Source organism: Nanorana parkeri, unplaced genomic scaffold (genome assembly GCF_000935625.1).
Source record: "Nanorana parkeri isolate BGI_ZX_2015 unplaced genomic scaffold, ASM93562v1 scaffold336, whole genome shotgun sequence".
Lineage (NCBI taxonomy): Eukaryota > Metazoa > Chordata > Amphibia > Anura > Dicroglossidae > Nanorana > Nanorana parkeri.
In genome coordinates, this window is record NW_017306604.1 from 252208 (window position 1) to 268407 (window position 16200).

Consider the following 16200-nt stretch of genomic DNA (forward strand, 5'->3'; position numbering starts at 1 on the left):
ATCAGAACACCTAGTAGTTTCTTCTGTCTCAGGACTAGAGTGGTAATACAGTATATCTGCCCTTCGGCTCCCCAGTCTACACATCTGTTGCAGCAAAGGCCACACTCAAGCAGACATTTGAGCTACAGTAGCTCTTGGATTGGATCGGACTACACTTTGCTCCCAATGTTCATCAATGAGCCTTGGCCACTCTATGACCATGTCACCGGTTTTCCTTCCTTGGACCACTTTTGATATTCCCTGACCACTGCAGACCAGGAACATCCCACAAGAGCTAAAACGGTTTTGGAGCTGCCCTGACCCAGTTGTCCAGGCATCACAATTTGATCCTTGTCAAAGCGGCTGAAATTCTTAGGCTCCATTCACACATGGCGGTAGTGTTTTCTGCTCGGTTTTTCACATGGAAAGCCGTGCGGAATGAAACGTGCAAACTTGAACATAAGCGCGGATTCCGCACATTTGCAGCGATTACTATAGCTGGAATGCAAGGAATCCGCCATAAAATCATGCTTGTATTATTTTGCGGGAAACACGGTTTCATGCCACGCGGCCGCCACAACAATCTGCACGATGCACATTAAAGTGCATTGTTTTTTTATAGAGCGGTTCCGAGCGTATTCGTATGTTCGAATACACGCGGAAAACCACTCTGTGGGAATGGAGCCTTACGCTTGCCCATTTTTTCTGCTTCCAACACATCAAATTCAGGGACAAAATGTTTTCTTGCTGCCTAATATATCTCTCCCACTTCCAGATGCCATTGTAATGAGATAGTCAATGTTTTTCACTTGACTTGATGCAGAAAGAGGAGTAAGACTAGAAAGTGGGTGGGAACAAAGCTGGGAATCACGGCACCCATCAACCCCAGCTCGAGACAGCATGATATAAGAAGGCAGTGGGTGCCTCAGCCTGCCAGACTCCAACTAAAGCAGAAGTATTACTTTTGGGGAACTGCTTCTTTAGGGTGTTTTAGATGTGATGGTTTGTACAATAAATACCATGTTTTTATAACCATAGAGTGATGCAATCTGCACAAATACAACCAAGGTAACAAACACATTGGCAACAATGAAATACCAAACTAAAAGGCAAGTTATAAATTAATCAAGCTGCGGAAAGTACACTTATGCCTCAGATTATTAATAACGCATATAAACAATGATGTCTTCAAATAGTGTGATATGTTCCTGGAAGTAGCTATTCTCAAAATAAATAATAAGCCCTAATTCCTTTAAAGGTATTTAAACACAAATGCGAACATTAAGTCAAGTTAATAGTCTTGCTGACAATGGATAATTACACAGCGATTGGGTTAAGCACCAGGAGAAAAGGCAGCTATGAGGCTCCCTCTTGTGCTAATCATATAACTGGGCATTTAAGCACATGGTCTGTGTAGAAATAGTGGATCAGAGTTTTGATTGGTTGATCCTTCTGTTTATAAAAGAAATATGACCACAAACGTACGGGGGAGTATGGAGTAGCATTTTTCCCAGGAAAAGTAAACATTTTAGTCCATAAACATTTTTAACATCTGCGCATAAGTCCACTTTTCAAAATACACAATACAGAACCAAACTAATATGATACATACAGGTTTTCACGATAATAGGTGAAGCCAATGAAAGGCAGCTGGTTCCCAGCATAGGCTTTAGGGATTGGGAAGGTCTCCACATCTCCTTTGTCATCTTCAATGTCATCAAAATTACTGGTATCAATGTCACTACTCAACTCGGGGACCACAGGGGCAGCCGCTATGGTAGGGAAAGGAAACAAACTGTTAACACAAGAGAATAAACTTTCATACACAACTCCAGATCAATTATCCATTAGCAATCCCATGTATACACTTGACACAGGATTCCAAACCTGTCCTTACCTATCACCAACAATGTATGGTTTGTCCTAAGGCATAACTGACTGATCTTATTAACCAGACTTAGTAAAAAGATCCTTTAGATTCTTTGAGGATATCCTACAAACATTCACTGCTGCTGAAGCTTGAGGACTTCCTCAATCCATGACAATTAAGGCACAAAACACAACCACAATATAGTGGTTTAACATCCAGGCTAACTAGTTGAGATGACAAGCTCCGTGATGGTCACCCTAGTGGTTATCATTCCGGTTTTGCTTCCTCATGCCAACACCACAGTCTATTACTGAACACTGCACAAGGGTCCCACAGATGTCCATGGTGGTCAAAGGTTTTTTTGGTGACAGTAAAATTCTGACTCGGAATTGGTCGGTGGCCTTTTTGACCACTTGTTTTGATTTACAGATTCCTATAACCTGTTGCAGTCCGTTAGGTTTGCAGCTGGCCTAGTTTTACAGCATTCCATCGCTTGAAGCCCAACATAAAATTTGTAGAACAAAGAAGATCAGCTTTTTTTCACTGCGGTCAGTGTCCCTTTTTGGATGATATCCATCTGACTGGGCTACCTAATGATACTCATATCGCCGACCTCTTCAATTTTCTAGAGCGAGCAGTTGGCTGGGCCTGACGTGTTGGACCTCCATGTTTTATCACTGGTCATTGGACCTCCTAATGAAACACAAAAGCTATTGGGTGACAGGAAAAAAAAATCAAAAGAAAAGATATCAACCCCACAGGGTATACTTTATCTAGGCTTGGAGTTTGTGTTTGTTTTCAGAGTCATAAATTGACCTCTAAGTGTATCCTTTCATGACTGAGGATGAGAGGATATCTCCCCAGAGGATATCTCCCCACCTATCACTCTGAGAGAAACATCTGTTCATGGCCACACTTACTGCTGGAGCCTTGCTTGTAACAGTTCCAAGTAGTGCCAATAAAGGACTTATTTCAAGGCTCCTATAAAGATCCTGGCTACCTCAGAGATTTCTGTTTTTGGTTTCCAAACAGCTGCTCACTACAAGGCTTTATAACCTACCACTTTCTTTGATATCATCAGTCTTACAATGGCCAGTGATAAAACATGGAGGTCCAACATACCAAGCCCGGCCAACTGCACGCTCAAGAAAATTGAAGATGTCTGCAGGGACCCAGAGATATGAGTATCATCAGGTAGCCAGTCAGATGGATATCTTTCCAAAGGAGACACAGACAGCAGGGCAAAAAAGCCAACATATCCCTCTGGATGTCGCAATACTTCTTAAAACTCAATCTTTCAAAAACTGAGCTCTTGATATTTCCTCCCGCCCGGGCACCTTCCCCCACATTTCCATTGAGATTGATAACAACCATCCATCCCTCCCCCTCATGCCAAGGTGCTAGGTGTCATCCTTGACTCAGACCTCACCTTTCTTCCCCCACATTAAATCACTATCCAAATCCTGCCGCCTTCACCATCGTAACATCACCAATGAAACCGCTAAATTACTCATCCCCTCACTTGTTATCTCTCGTCTTGACTATTGCAATTCCCTCCTCATTGGCCGACCTCTACACAGACTATCCCCCCTTCAGTCTACCATGAATGCAGCTGCTAGACTCATTCACCTAACCAACCGCTCAGTGTCTGCAATCCCCCTCTGCCAATCCCTGCACTGGCTTCCATCCTCTACCCATCCCTACATTGGCTTCCAATAGCCCAAAGGATATATCTCAAACTTTGTCTCAAAATATCACCCTAACCGTCCCCTCCGCTCCTCCCAAGACCTCGTGCTTTCCAGCTCCCTTGCCAACTCCTCCCATACTCACCTCCAGGACTTCTTTAGAGTCTCTCCCATCCTCTGGAACTCTTTACCCCAACCTGTCAATCTCACCCTTCACTGCCTTTAGGCAATCCCTAAAAACTCATCTCTTCAGGGAAGCCTATCCCACCTCAACCTAACCGCTCGACCATCACGTTCTAAAACAATTCATCCCAATGCAGCTACCTCCTCATGTATCACTTGCCCCTCCCTTTTAGATTGTAAGCCCTCATGGGCAGGGCCCTCCTTACCATCTTGTCTTGATTCGTATTGTGATTGTAATGTCTTCCTTATATTGTAAAGCGCTGCACAAACTGTTGGCGCTATATAAATCCTGTATAATAATAATAATTAAGATAGAACATCCCAGTTAGCACTGTTTCAGCATCACCTACCTCCGTAGCTACAGAACACAAGCAGGATAACATCGGCAGTGAAGTTTCCTGAAAACATGTATAGTTGGTCTGGTGTGTATATGTTTTATTTTATTTTAACAAAACTAGAGTTTCAATGAACATTTATGTGCTTACTATGGAGCAGTACAGATAATCTGATTTAGTTCTTCTCTGTACTAGAAATTTTGTGTTGGGCTTCAAGCGATAAGATGTTGTAAAACTAGGTCAGCTGCAAACCTAACGGACTGCAACAGGTTATAGGAATCTGTAAATAAAAACAAATGGTAAAAAGGCCACCGACCAATTCCGAGTATGTCGCATAGCATCCTCCCTACACTGCAGTCTAGGCACGTAGCGCAGGTTGTGGTGCACGAACACAAGCGGGATTCTGTGAACTACAGAATACTGGGGGCTTTGTGTAATGCTGAAATATCACACACACTCCTAACAACCCTCTTATTCACAGAGAGAAGGGGAAATCATACATTCCTTTGCTGGGACAGGAGGGATAAATCAACAACGTGCAGCATAAATAGTCCAGCCGAAAATTTAAGCTCATACAGACAAGGTTCTTATTTCTATAATTTCCACTTGGCATGTTTATAAAACAGAACATGTGACATTCACCACACATTCACCGGAGGTGAGTCAGTCACTGTATATTAAAACACATTTAAAACACGTTTGGTGAATGTCACATTCATTGATTTTTAAATTTGCCCCATAATTGTATCTGATACGATGCATTTAGGGCCTATTCACACACAAATCGGAAGGAAATCGCAAGTCACCGAGGGTCCGTTGACTTACAATTGTACCTTACGATCTAGTTTTCAACGAATGCTATCAGAAGGGCACAGAACACAGAAAAATTAATGTGAATGGGGCTAGTTCACACTGGATCTTGTGTTATGTTGCGCTGAAAAAAAGTAGTGCGTGTTCTACCATTGTTTTCAGCGCAACATAATGTAACGCAACAGAACAGAGCGGTGTGAACTAACCTCATTCACACCCTGACAGTATCTCTGTATCCCTTCCTTTCCTCGCTCATGTGTGGCGGTGTTTCTGCAGGGCTTTCCTTCTCTTCTCTAGTGTGGGACTATATTTCTGCAGCCTCTTCCTTTCCCCTCTAATGCGTGGCTATGACTCTGCAGCCTCTTGCTACTCCTCTTTCATGTATGGCTGTCTCTACAGTCTCTCCCTTCTCTGTGGCCGATTCTCTGCAACACCCTCCTCTCTTTTCTTGTGGCTGTGTCTCTGCTCCTCTCTCATGTGTGGCGATGTCTCTGCAGCATATTCCTTCTCTCATGTGTGGCTGTCTCTGCTGACTCTCACTGCACCCCTCTCATCATGTGTGGCCTTGTTTTGCAGTGTCTTCCTTCTCTCATATGTGGCTGTGTATCTGAAGCATCTTCCTTCCCCTCTCATGTGTGGCTGTGTCTGTGCAGCATCTTCCTTTCCCCTCTCATGTGTGGCTATCTCTCTGCAGTGTCTTCCTTTCCCTCTCTCATGTGTGGCTGTCTCTCTGCAGCATCTTCCTTTCCCCTCTCATGTGTGGCTGTCTCTCTGCAGCATCTCCCTTTCCCCTCTCATGTGTGGCTGTGTCTCTGCAGCGTCTTCCTTTCTCATCTCATGTGTGGCTGTCTCTCTGCAGCATCTTCCTTTCCCCTCTCATGTGTGGTTGTGTCTCTGCAGCATCTCCCTTTCCCCTCTCATGTGTGGCTGTGTCTCTGCAGAATCTCCCTTTCCCCTCTCATGTGTGGCTGTGTCTCTTCAGCTTGTTACTGCTTCCCTCTCATGTGTGGCCTTGTTTCTGCAGCACCCAATCATTTATTATGACACTGTGCCTGCAGACATAATACTACCTGCATGCTAACAGTTGTATTACCTCAGGTAACAGCATAATGTATGAATTATAAAGAAAGATTAAGCGTTGTATCTTATGATGCATACATCCTTGACCATGCTGAAAATTGTATATGGCAGGAGAAGAGTTATCAACTTTCCATTAACTAAAGCTGCCCATACACTAATATTTTATTTATTCAACCCGCGGGCTGTATGAAGAAAATATAACAGATTCCTCCATCAATGCTTGATCAAGGCTATTCCTGCTCTCTTTACTGTATTTTGACAGAGGCCGCCGTCCAAATACACGAACAAAGCCGGCAGCTGATTGGCTGCCGGCTCTTTTCGTTCAAGGATTTTCCTTTGATAATCCAATCGAGGGATGCCGGCCGAAATGGTGATGACAGTGGTACCCACCGACCAAAATTTGCATAGTGTATGGTCAGCTTTACTGGCCCCGTGACAACAAACCACATTTTTTGTAGCTTGTACTGAAATTGTCCCTCACTTGGGAAACCACGTGTATGGTCAAACAATTTTGTATAAGAGAAACGTCACTGCTATGCCCGATGAAGGGACCCTGCGTGGCCCCGAAAGCGCTTGCGTTTTTTACATGAGTTTTCAATAAATCCACGATTTATTATCCTTAAAGGAAGTTGGAGTGCTGGTGACGTTTCTCTTATACCATGTGCTACTTGATGCGCCATCCGCAGTCATTCCATGCACCCTTCCCCGAATACGGGGCTTTCCGGTAAGGAGTGCAACAAGCCTTCTTTATCATATATGGTCAAACATTTTGGCTCCTCAACAGTAAGTAAGGGAAAATCTTTCTAATGGAGACCTGAACAGCAGTAAAAACCTGAAAGGTGTTCTAGTCTGTTGACACTATCAAAAAAAAAAAAAGTTTTGGCTGGACATTCACATTAACTGATCAGGATTTGGAAGTACCTGCAGTCTCTGCAGGTGTTCTCGTATTTATTTAAATAAAGTGTTTCTTTCCTTGGGGAATATATATATATATATAAAAAAAATATATATATTCTTTCCATCTACATACATGCGCACACACTCAAATACTTATACTTTTTTTTTTTCCATCAACAACATATTTTTAAACCTCTATGTCAAAAATTACAATTTTAACATAAAACAGTATAATAAAGCGGTAGAAAAAAGAGTAGAGTACAACTGTGACTGCTAGTATCAAGCACGTGTCATCACAGGCAATAGGTGTAACAAGGAGAGGGGGTGACTACATTGCCGTCTGTAGAAGTAATGTAACCAGTGTGTTTCTTTAATTAAAATCACATACCCCAACTACATTTCAGTCACTGTGTATACCCAAGGCACACAATTGTAAATACCCTGCTCTCCAAAAGGTATAGAGCCAGGTTACAAAAAGTTATACAACCATATCCTTAAATAAAAAAAAGAAATAACACAACAACACAAAGTATTAAAACAAACAGAAGATATTGTAGTACGGGCAATAAAAAAGGGTTCCGATGAAGGAACGGCTCTTACTCTCTCGGATGTTGTCCCAGGTCCACTGGTCGTTCTTGAAGAAGGGGTGCTGTTTGATCTCCTCTATGCCATTCCTCCCGAGGCGCACCTCTCTGTACATAGCAGAAGAATGACAAGTGACATCAGCGCAGTCTACACAGGAAGAGACAAGCAGCCTTTCTACAAGATCTGATTGGATCATGCCCTGTCTGCATTGACATCCTTACGGGCGGCGAGCAGCCCCCTTATGCGGCTCCTCTCCGGACTGTGCAATATGCATCGAATGCCTCGCGTCGGAGGGGATGAAAAAACAGTTTCAGCTTGTTAAAATGCCACGTGTGGAATGAAAGAGTTTTCCATTCCTAATGCTACGTGCGAGGGGAAGTTCAGAAAACACTGGGCCAGCGGTTTAAATTAAAAAAAGGATCCTTTCAAAGCGGGCTGCCAAGCGCTATGACAAAGGATACATATGGAGGCTTAGGATAGCTGCGCCAGGGCTCTTTAACCCCTTCCTGGCCCAGATGCCTCCACACCCATGCTACGTAGAGCCAGACCAATGTAAATAAACCTTGGCTGTATTAACAGCTTACTGACTACTGTACAGAGGTGTTGGGTTCTAGAGCCCAGATGAAGATAAATATTTAGCTTGGCCACACCAAGCCCTCAGCAGAAGCTGAAAACAGAACTCTCAGTGATCTCAGAGGAACAAGGTGTGTAGGGAACTGTCTAGTTCATGTCTTCTCAGTCAAAATTCTGAGCGCCTTTGCCGCATAGAGCAAGAATGATATATTTGCCTATTAAATTCAATCAGAATCCACCTCTAAATGGGACACCTGCGTTCTACTGAATGCGGTTGCAATGCTTTACTGGCTCCTAGGCAAAAACATTATAAATGCACATTGATTCTGTTATGATGAAGTCTGCGTTTATTATTATTATTTTTTTGCAAAAGATGGAATTATTATTAAGGCTAGGTTTACACCTGCACTACACCCGGGACGTGCGTCCCAGGTGTTGTGCAGTCCTGCACAATGCAGGCAGCGACTGCCGCGTGGCCCCATTGCTTTCAACGGGGTGGCATCCACACGACAAGCGCAGAAGAAAGGTACAAGTACCTTCTTTTTGCGATACACGACGCATGGCTGTTCCAGTGTTCAGAAGCACAGGCGGAATTGCGGCAGGAAACCGTGCAATCCGCCCTGCGCGACTGGGGTGCCATTAGAAAATAATGGCACCCACAGCACGATCAGTTAACACCTGGCCGCGCGGCAGTCCGCACGGAATCGTGCACGATTGCCTCGCGGTGAGGTGTCGCCTAGGTGTGAACCTAGCCTTAAAGTGCACCTATTACCAGGATCGCTGCCATTTTTATTGTGCTCCATTACAAAGTTCTGAGGGTACCATGTTTAAAGGAGAACAGCAGGAAATGTTTTTTTATTAACCCTCGCAGGGGGCCTACCCCCATACTGCAAGGGTTAACTGCCCGTTTGTGTCTAGCTGGAAAAAAAATAAAGTTACTCACCCAAAGCTCTGAGGCGGCTTCTTCTTAGACCGGCCCATCCAACGTCTCTCCCCTCCTCTGCAGCGGTCTAAGGTCCCGTAAATCATTAATGTTTATAGACAGTGTATAGACGTGAGAATGCTGAAGAAGATTCCAATGCTGCAGGGAGGGGGAGACCGGCTGGAGGGAGCGCTGTGACAGCTTGGAGCTTTGGGTGAGTATATCTTTGTTATTTTAGCACCTAGACACAAACGAGCACTTAATCCCCCTGCAGTGCGGGTGGAGCCCCACTGAAAGGGTTAATACAAATAAAGCCTGGAGTTCTTCTTTAAACCCTAATTCTTCCTGAGTGCCTTGGGAAGCTGCTCACCCCAGGCACCTCTGTATGCAGATGGTGGGTTCAACTTCATAGTCAAAACTCTGGCATGATCCCTTGTATTATGCTCTTCTCCTGTTCAGAAGCATACCGAATGTTACATTGCAGAGCGGTATTCTTCGGTATCCTTCTGAACAGGAGAAGAGCATAATACAAGGGATCATGCCAGAGTTTTGACTATGCAGGTGAACCCACCATCTGCATACAAAGGTGCCTGGGGTGAGAAGCTTCCCAAGGCACTCAGGAAGAGACAGGGGACACATATGGAACACGCAGGGAACGTAACGTGCAGTTGTCTTTACAACTTATGAAGGCTGATAAATAAAGGCTTCGCACAGTGTATAGTGAATGCTGTTCGCATGGCATTCCAACCATTAGATGGAGCAGAGGATCATAGGATTTTCCTACACCCATTGGCACCATCTATCGACTGTAACGCCTTGTGAATGGCATTCGCCCGGCATATAGCTTGCAGATTGCCATTCACACCCTATTACAGGCGTCTTTATACATCAGCCCCAAAGTGTATCTAAAACCAAGAAAAGATGTATTCTATTGCAGCTTACCAGTCCTTAGATGCGGTGTATGCATTTGTATTCTTTTCTCAGGCTGTAGCTTTTTTTTTTTTTATACCTGGTGATCTGAAAAGTAACACTTCCTGTTCTAGGGTGACAACACTCCTGTACTGTATGTGTCTGAGATACAGAACAGGAAGTGTGCATAGACTACAGAAAAACTCGCCTCTCCTGATCTCCATAGCATAGGAGTAAAGGTGTTTTGTACTCCACAGAACTAAATCAGGCAAGGCTGATAACACTGAGTGCACAGCAAGTTATCAGCTCCCTGGATTTCTGGCGGGATCAACGGGTATTTTTTGCAGTTCTTAATCAGATATAACAAAATGCTTCCAGTGGTATATTTAACAGACCAAGACAAAGCAAATAACAGGAGTTCATTGTTAGGGGGTCTATTTTAGCATGTGGGTTGGTGTCTGTGTGTGCTTGTGGTGGGGGAGAGATGCCTAACACTTCTACAATGTGAGGTACTATTTACCTTTTCGTTTTTTTTATTCAAAAAAAAAAAAAACTTTATTGAAATGTCTCAAGATTAATTTTTATTGGCTGTGGTGCATAGAAATGGATGGAGACATACTGCATTTTATTCACACCTCTCTACTCGTACATTGTGATGTGAACGGGGCACAGAAATCAACTGTTTTTCATGTGCGGAAACCTGCGTTGCTCAAATGTAGAAAAATGCAGGTGTCTGCAGATAGTGTAAACGAGCCCATAAGGTTTACATAGACTTGAAGGGCCTGTTTACACTAGGCTGTAGGCTAAACCGCTAAAATTGTTTTCTGTGTGTCCTTAGGGTGACCTGCGCCAATCCAACAGGACACTGCAGGTCACCTGCAGTATGTGTGAACAGGCCCTTAAACCTGTGAAATGTTCAATTTTAGGGCTTCTTCACACCGAAAGCGTGTGCGTTCCAGAGCGGTAGCTGCTGGAACACACCGCGATCGCTGAGAAACTTCCCCCCCAGTGCGATCGAACGCGTGGAAAAACGTGTGGCAAGCCCTATTTTTTGCGTTTGGAGTGGGGGGGTGTACAATGCATTGAATACAATGAACCGCGACGCCCCCTTCCGGCCCAAAAACGCAAGGGGAAGTTTATCAGCGATCGCGGTGCGTTCCTGCAGCTACCGCTCTGGAACGCACACGCTTTCGGTGTGAACAAGGCCTTAAAAAGGGCCAACTGTTACTTTTAAAGCAAACCTGGACTATGCAAATCAACAGGTTTCCCTCAATTGCAGGTTTCGCACGAAGCCTATACTGACCTCTTCCACTCTTCCCTGCTGCGGCCCCTGAAAGCTGCTTTATACATTTCAAACATGCTTAAGAATATTGCTCCAAGTGACAGTGTTTGGGGATGGGTGTTGGATGCCCAAGCATTGCACAGGGGGAAGCCAGGTTGAGTGGAACCTGAAGGACCAGGTTTTGATGAACTGGGGAGGGGAAGGCAATTATAAACATCTTGTGGTGCTTGCTATCAAGCAACCCAATCCGCCAAGTTCAGGCAGCAGCATTTCCCTTTAAGACTACTTTACCTTACCATGACAGCTAGTGGAATTGTCTGGATGGCAGAGACAGATATAAGTCTAATGTCCAATTTTCTGCTTCTCCTTTGGGAATTGACTCCAGTTTTCCTGAGTAAATAGTTTTACTTAAACATCTGAACCTCTTTCATGTAAAGCCATTCTGCTTTTGTTATCAGCAATTTTATACTGAATTTCCAGCAGCATTTGGCAGGAGTAGTCCACGAGAGAGGGGGCGGGAAGTAATGCCATTTATCATATGTATATATTCAGTTCTCAAATTCTCCTGTAATTTCAATAGTTATCTGAAAAAGCTATTAAAAAGGTACTTAGACTTTTATTAAAGTATCTCTATCCAATAAAAATACATATATATATATATGTCTTAGGCTAAGGTATTAGCCGCATTTGTGGGAGGAGTCAGCGTCCCTCACGGCCGTCTTAAGATGCAGGTCAGAAGTTTTGACTTCACTTGCTCAATGCTTGTTCCAGGTCAGTGGCTCAGAATGTGTTGAAGTCAGAGAATAAACATTACAGCCAGGTTAATAAGCATTTTTATAAGGGGGTCAGCAATGGGAGCCTCCAGGTTTCTCACAGGACAAGTTTCCTTTGAAGAGGACCTTTACCCTTTTTGGCTAGAAATCACATAATTGCTGGGAAATCTCATCTGTAATCTCATGAGATCTAAGGGAAAGGCATTTTCCTCCCCTGAGATGATGTACATGGTCACATAGCCTAGTCACATGTGCCAGAGTTCCAGGAAGTAATAGGAGAGCTAGTAATCTGCCCTTAGTAAAAATGGCCACTGTGAGAAGACTTGGGGGGGTTTGGAATCCCTGGATTGCTCATGCACACCCTGAGCTCCCCTCGGAAAGTCTCACATACTTTTAAGACGATGGGAGACCCTGGTGCATCCTGCTCCCCCCCCCCCCTCCTTTTGTGACCCAAATGTCCATTCCCTCCCCCTCCTAAAAACTATTGTGTTATTAAAGTTTAGCGATGATATCGACCCTTGGGCACGGGAAGGTAACCCGGACGGGTTTCCGCGTGGTCCGGGGATCGACTTTGGAGTAACATCTCCTCGAGATAGCTTATATACTTGACAAAGACGATTGCCTTGCTTCCCTGTGAGGAGACGCTTTGTATACCAAGTAACGAACTGTATATTCAATATCCTGGTTCTGTTATGAGAATGTACTCTGCTTGTGATCTTTAAAATATGACTAATGTTATATCAGTAACGCTATGTAAAACCAATGAAATATTTTGGAATTGAAAAAGAAGGTATGCAAAGAATACAAAGCCGGCAATTATCTAGAAGTATGTGTTTGTAGATTGTCATTACTAAACACTTCTAAAGGTGTGTTTGTTGTAATTTTGAAGATATGGGTAAAGTCCCGCTTGAAGTTAAATGGAAAAAAAGAGTAGGGAGGGATTAGAACTCATGTTTAGTTTTTATTACCATCTGCGACCACTATGGGAGATTCACCCTCTCTGTTTCTCCTGGTTGACCACTATTACCAAAATCGAGAGCGAGGAGAAATCCAAAATTTTACAGATGTCACTGTAATCTTCCAAAGGGGACAGCTAGCTTCAGGGGCTGTGTTCAAGTGTTTTTGGCTTGTGTCAATGAGAAAATGCAGTTTGATTTTTCTCAGCTTTTTACCGCATTTCGGGGCTGTTAGGGCCTGCATCAATGGGTTATGGGCTTGAGGCAAAGGCATAAATTTGCTTTTGAGATAATTCATAAACAATCTGGCTTTAGATACACTTACATTTTATAAATATGCCTCTTGTTGCACTGGTTAAAGTGTATCTAGTTACATACACCAACCTAGAATTTATGTCATTCCTCATGTATCACATCCTCATGTACCTCCTCATGTATCACTTCCCCCCTCCCTTTTAGATTGTAAGCCCTCAGGGGCAGGGCCCTCCTTACCATCTTGTCTTGAATTGTATTGTGATTGTAAGGTCTTCCTTATATAGTAAATTGCTGCGCAAACGGTTGGCGCTATATAAATCCTGTATAATAATAATTCCTCATACAGGTTCACATTAGTGAATCTACAGTAGGTGGACGGAGCTAAAATCCTCCCTGATATGTGCTGTGTGAGTGAGCAGAGGTGAGTGCTGATGGTATTAGTCATATCATTAGCATAATCATACATTTGCCACTGGTAAATGTTAGAAACAGACTGGGACCATCAGCTATAACATTTGCTGCACCGGGATTTGTTGATGAATCTATTGAAGAATAGAATATCCATATATGTGGAAGCCACGACTCTACAAGTCAGTGGGCTGATGCTTTTAAAAATGGTAAAGAATCCGCTGGTGATCCCGATAGCAAATTGTTTATTTACTGCTTTCTAAATACGCCCCAACGTAACATGTTATCTCAATTTATGTTTTTTCTGCAGTCAGAAGTTCAAGGATTTGCAAACGACAATACCTTTCTGTTAGGAAGGCACAGATGAGGTTCTTGGCATGCTTGGAAATTTCCACATCTTCTGGGAAATTTAATGTGTTCTTGTGATCCATGATCTTACTATATGTTCCAACTAGAGAGTCTGCATAGAATGGAGTGTCCCCTGAAGATGGAAGCAGAGAATTCAATGAGATGTACTGCACAAAAAGCTCAGAAGAAAAAGAACTAAAACAGACAACACAAGACGAATTAAAGGTCCACTATAGTGAAAAACATGGTATTCAGATAACACGATAGAGTACATACTCGTCAGGTAAATATAAAATACTGCATACAACAATGTCATATTTACTTATTTGGACCCTGCAGGTGGCAAGTATGAGTCTAGTGCGGGTTTACTGCCATTTAGGCTGACCATACATTGGCTGAGTTTAAGCAGTGCGCGGCCCCCTCTGGAACCCACTCCTCCCTTATCATTCAACAAAAGTCAGCTTGAAGGAGCTGCTCTGAAAATTCGTGGCCTATCAGCTGCAGTATTTGATTGAGTATTCTGACAGGGGTACACCCATCGCTGTCAGATTACAACAGCTGTAACGAGTCCGGGAACCGCTTGCTTCCCAGCCTGGAACGCATCGGCCGCGTCATACTGTACGCTTCACTTCCGGTGGTGGCGCTCCTATGCGTTCCAGGGAGGAACGCGGAAGTGTCAGCACGCTGCATAGCGCCACTTCCGCGTCCACAGACTATTTAAGGAGCTCCAGAACGAAGGTAGGGCGTTCCATTATTGGGTTCTATGCCCCAACAAACCAGGAGCTTCATCCTCTCTCCTACCAGCGACAGCTTCTACTAACCAGGATCAACACTGCACAGGACACTCCACCAACTCAGAGAACACCAGGGGATCCTTCTACTAAGAGCAAGAGGAGTGCATCTGGTATCACTAAGCCTGTCACAGTAACGGTGCTATAGAGGAAGTATCAGCTAATGCGGCTCTGCTCCCTCCGCCGCCGCAGCCTTGCTTTCTACAGCGCCAGCTTCCTTTGCCATCAGGGACATCAGACTGCGCTGTGAAGTACGGTACCATTTACCGGTACACATTACAGTACAGTACCATTACATTAAGCAGTGCCTTCAGGGGGACAGCAGTTGGTGAAGTATGGTACCTGAGGGCTCCCTGTCACTGCGCTGGTCAGAGGGAGTCCTTTGTCATCCCCTTAATACAGTATGTCCCTGCAGGCTGATACCATCTCTCCTGCTCTTCAAGTTCTCCCTCACATGCTACCACCAAACTAGGTCTTATTTTCAGGGTAGGTCTTATATTACAGGAATCTTGAAAAATAGTGCTAGGTCTTACTTTCGGGGTAGGTCTCACTTTCGGGGAAATACTGTGTATGGGTATATATAATCTGGCCAATGGATAACTGCCATTTTGATCCCCATGTCATGCCTCCCCAATGTGCCCATTGCTTCAGAGCCGCTTCACCACCCCTTATAGAACCCCCTCCCATCATTAGGACATTTTGCAGACTGCTGTGATATTTCTCAGTATTACGAAGTCGAGTACTCATCTGATGAGAAGACGCAGCATTCATAACAGAACGGCATTCATAAGAGAAAGGGGCACATGGAGCCAAAGATCAAATAACAGATATGAGTGCAGAGAGGAAATCTCAATATTAGGTGAGATGAAATCTAATACATGAGGAATTATACTGGTAGGAAGGGAAACTATAGAGCAACACATGGATTTACAATAAAGCCCGGGAGCATAAATCTAACCTCACCATAACCTCCACAATCATGACAGATGGGTTTAATTTATAGTGGCCATCATGTTTTATCCCTGTGAATGGCCTCCATACTACGACTGTGGAAATACACTTTATACGCCCATTGTATTACAGTGGACCTGTCAGTAGGGAAACAATGCTGCCCTTACTGGCTTCTTTCAGAAACTGAGTTACCTGGCTGTTGTGCTGATCCTCTGTTTTCACCAGGTATGCAGCCAGTAAAGTTGGAATCCAAGAGCTGAATGCTCGTTCATGGTAACTGACTCATGAACAAAACTGGAGGAAGGATCAACATAACAGCCAGGGAGCTAACAAACTGTAAATAAGGTTGGCAGGGATAGCTCTGGCAAGTCTCTCATGACAAGTATTTAGAGATGCAAAGTGGGGCTGGTATATTGGCTGAGCATGTATACCAATACTGCCCTCACTCCTGGTGACCACCACTGACCTGTCCACTTATACCAATACTGCCCTCACTCCTGGTGACCACCACTGACCTGTCCACTTATACCAATACTGCCCTCACTCCTGGTGACCACCACTGACCTGTCCACTTATACCAATACTGCCCTCACTCCTGGTGACCACCA

At 44.0% G+C, this 16200-nt stretch overlaps 1 protein-coding gene across 2 annotated transcripts in view; it reads right to left on the minus strand.

Moving 5' to 3' along the window:
• The window catches only part of ROCK2 (Rho associated coiled-coil containing protein kinase 2), a 173856-nt gene that overhangs the window by 49955 nt on the left and 107701 nt on the right, over nucleotides 1-16200 (minus strand). For both annotated transcript variants that reach the window (XM_018558395.1, XM_018558394.1), the window contains 3 exons: nucleotides 13845-13983; nucleotides 7440-7531; nucleotides 1592-1751 (listed from right to left, as the gene is read on the minus strand). In XM_018558395.1, coding sequence (XP_018413897.1) covers nucleotides 1592-1751; nucleotides 7440-7531; nucleotides 13845-13983 — 391 coding nt within the window. The remainder of the gene's footprint in view (nucleotides 1-1591; nucleotides 1752-7439; nucleotides 7532-13844; nucleotides 13984-16200) is intronic.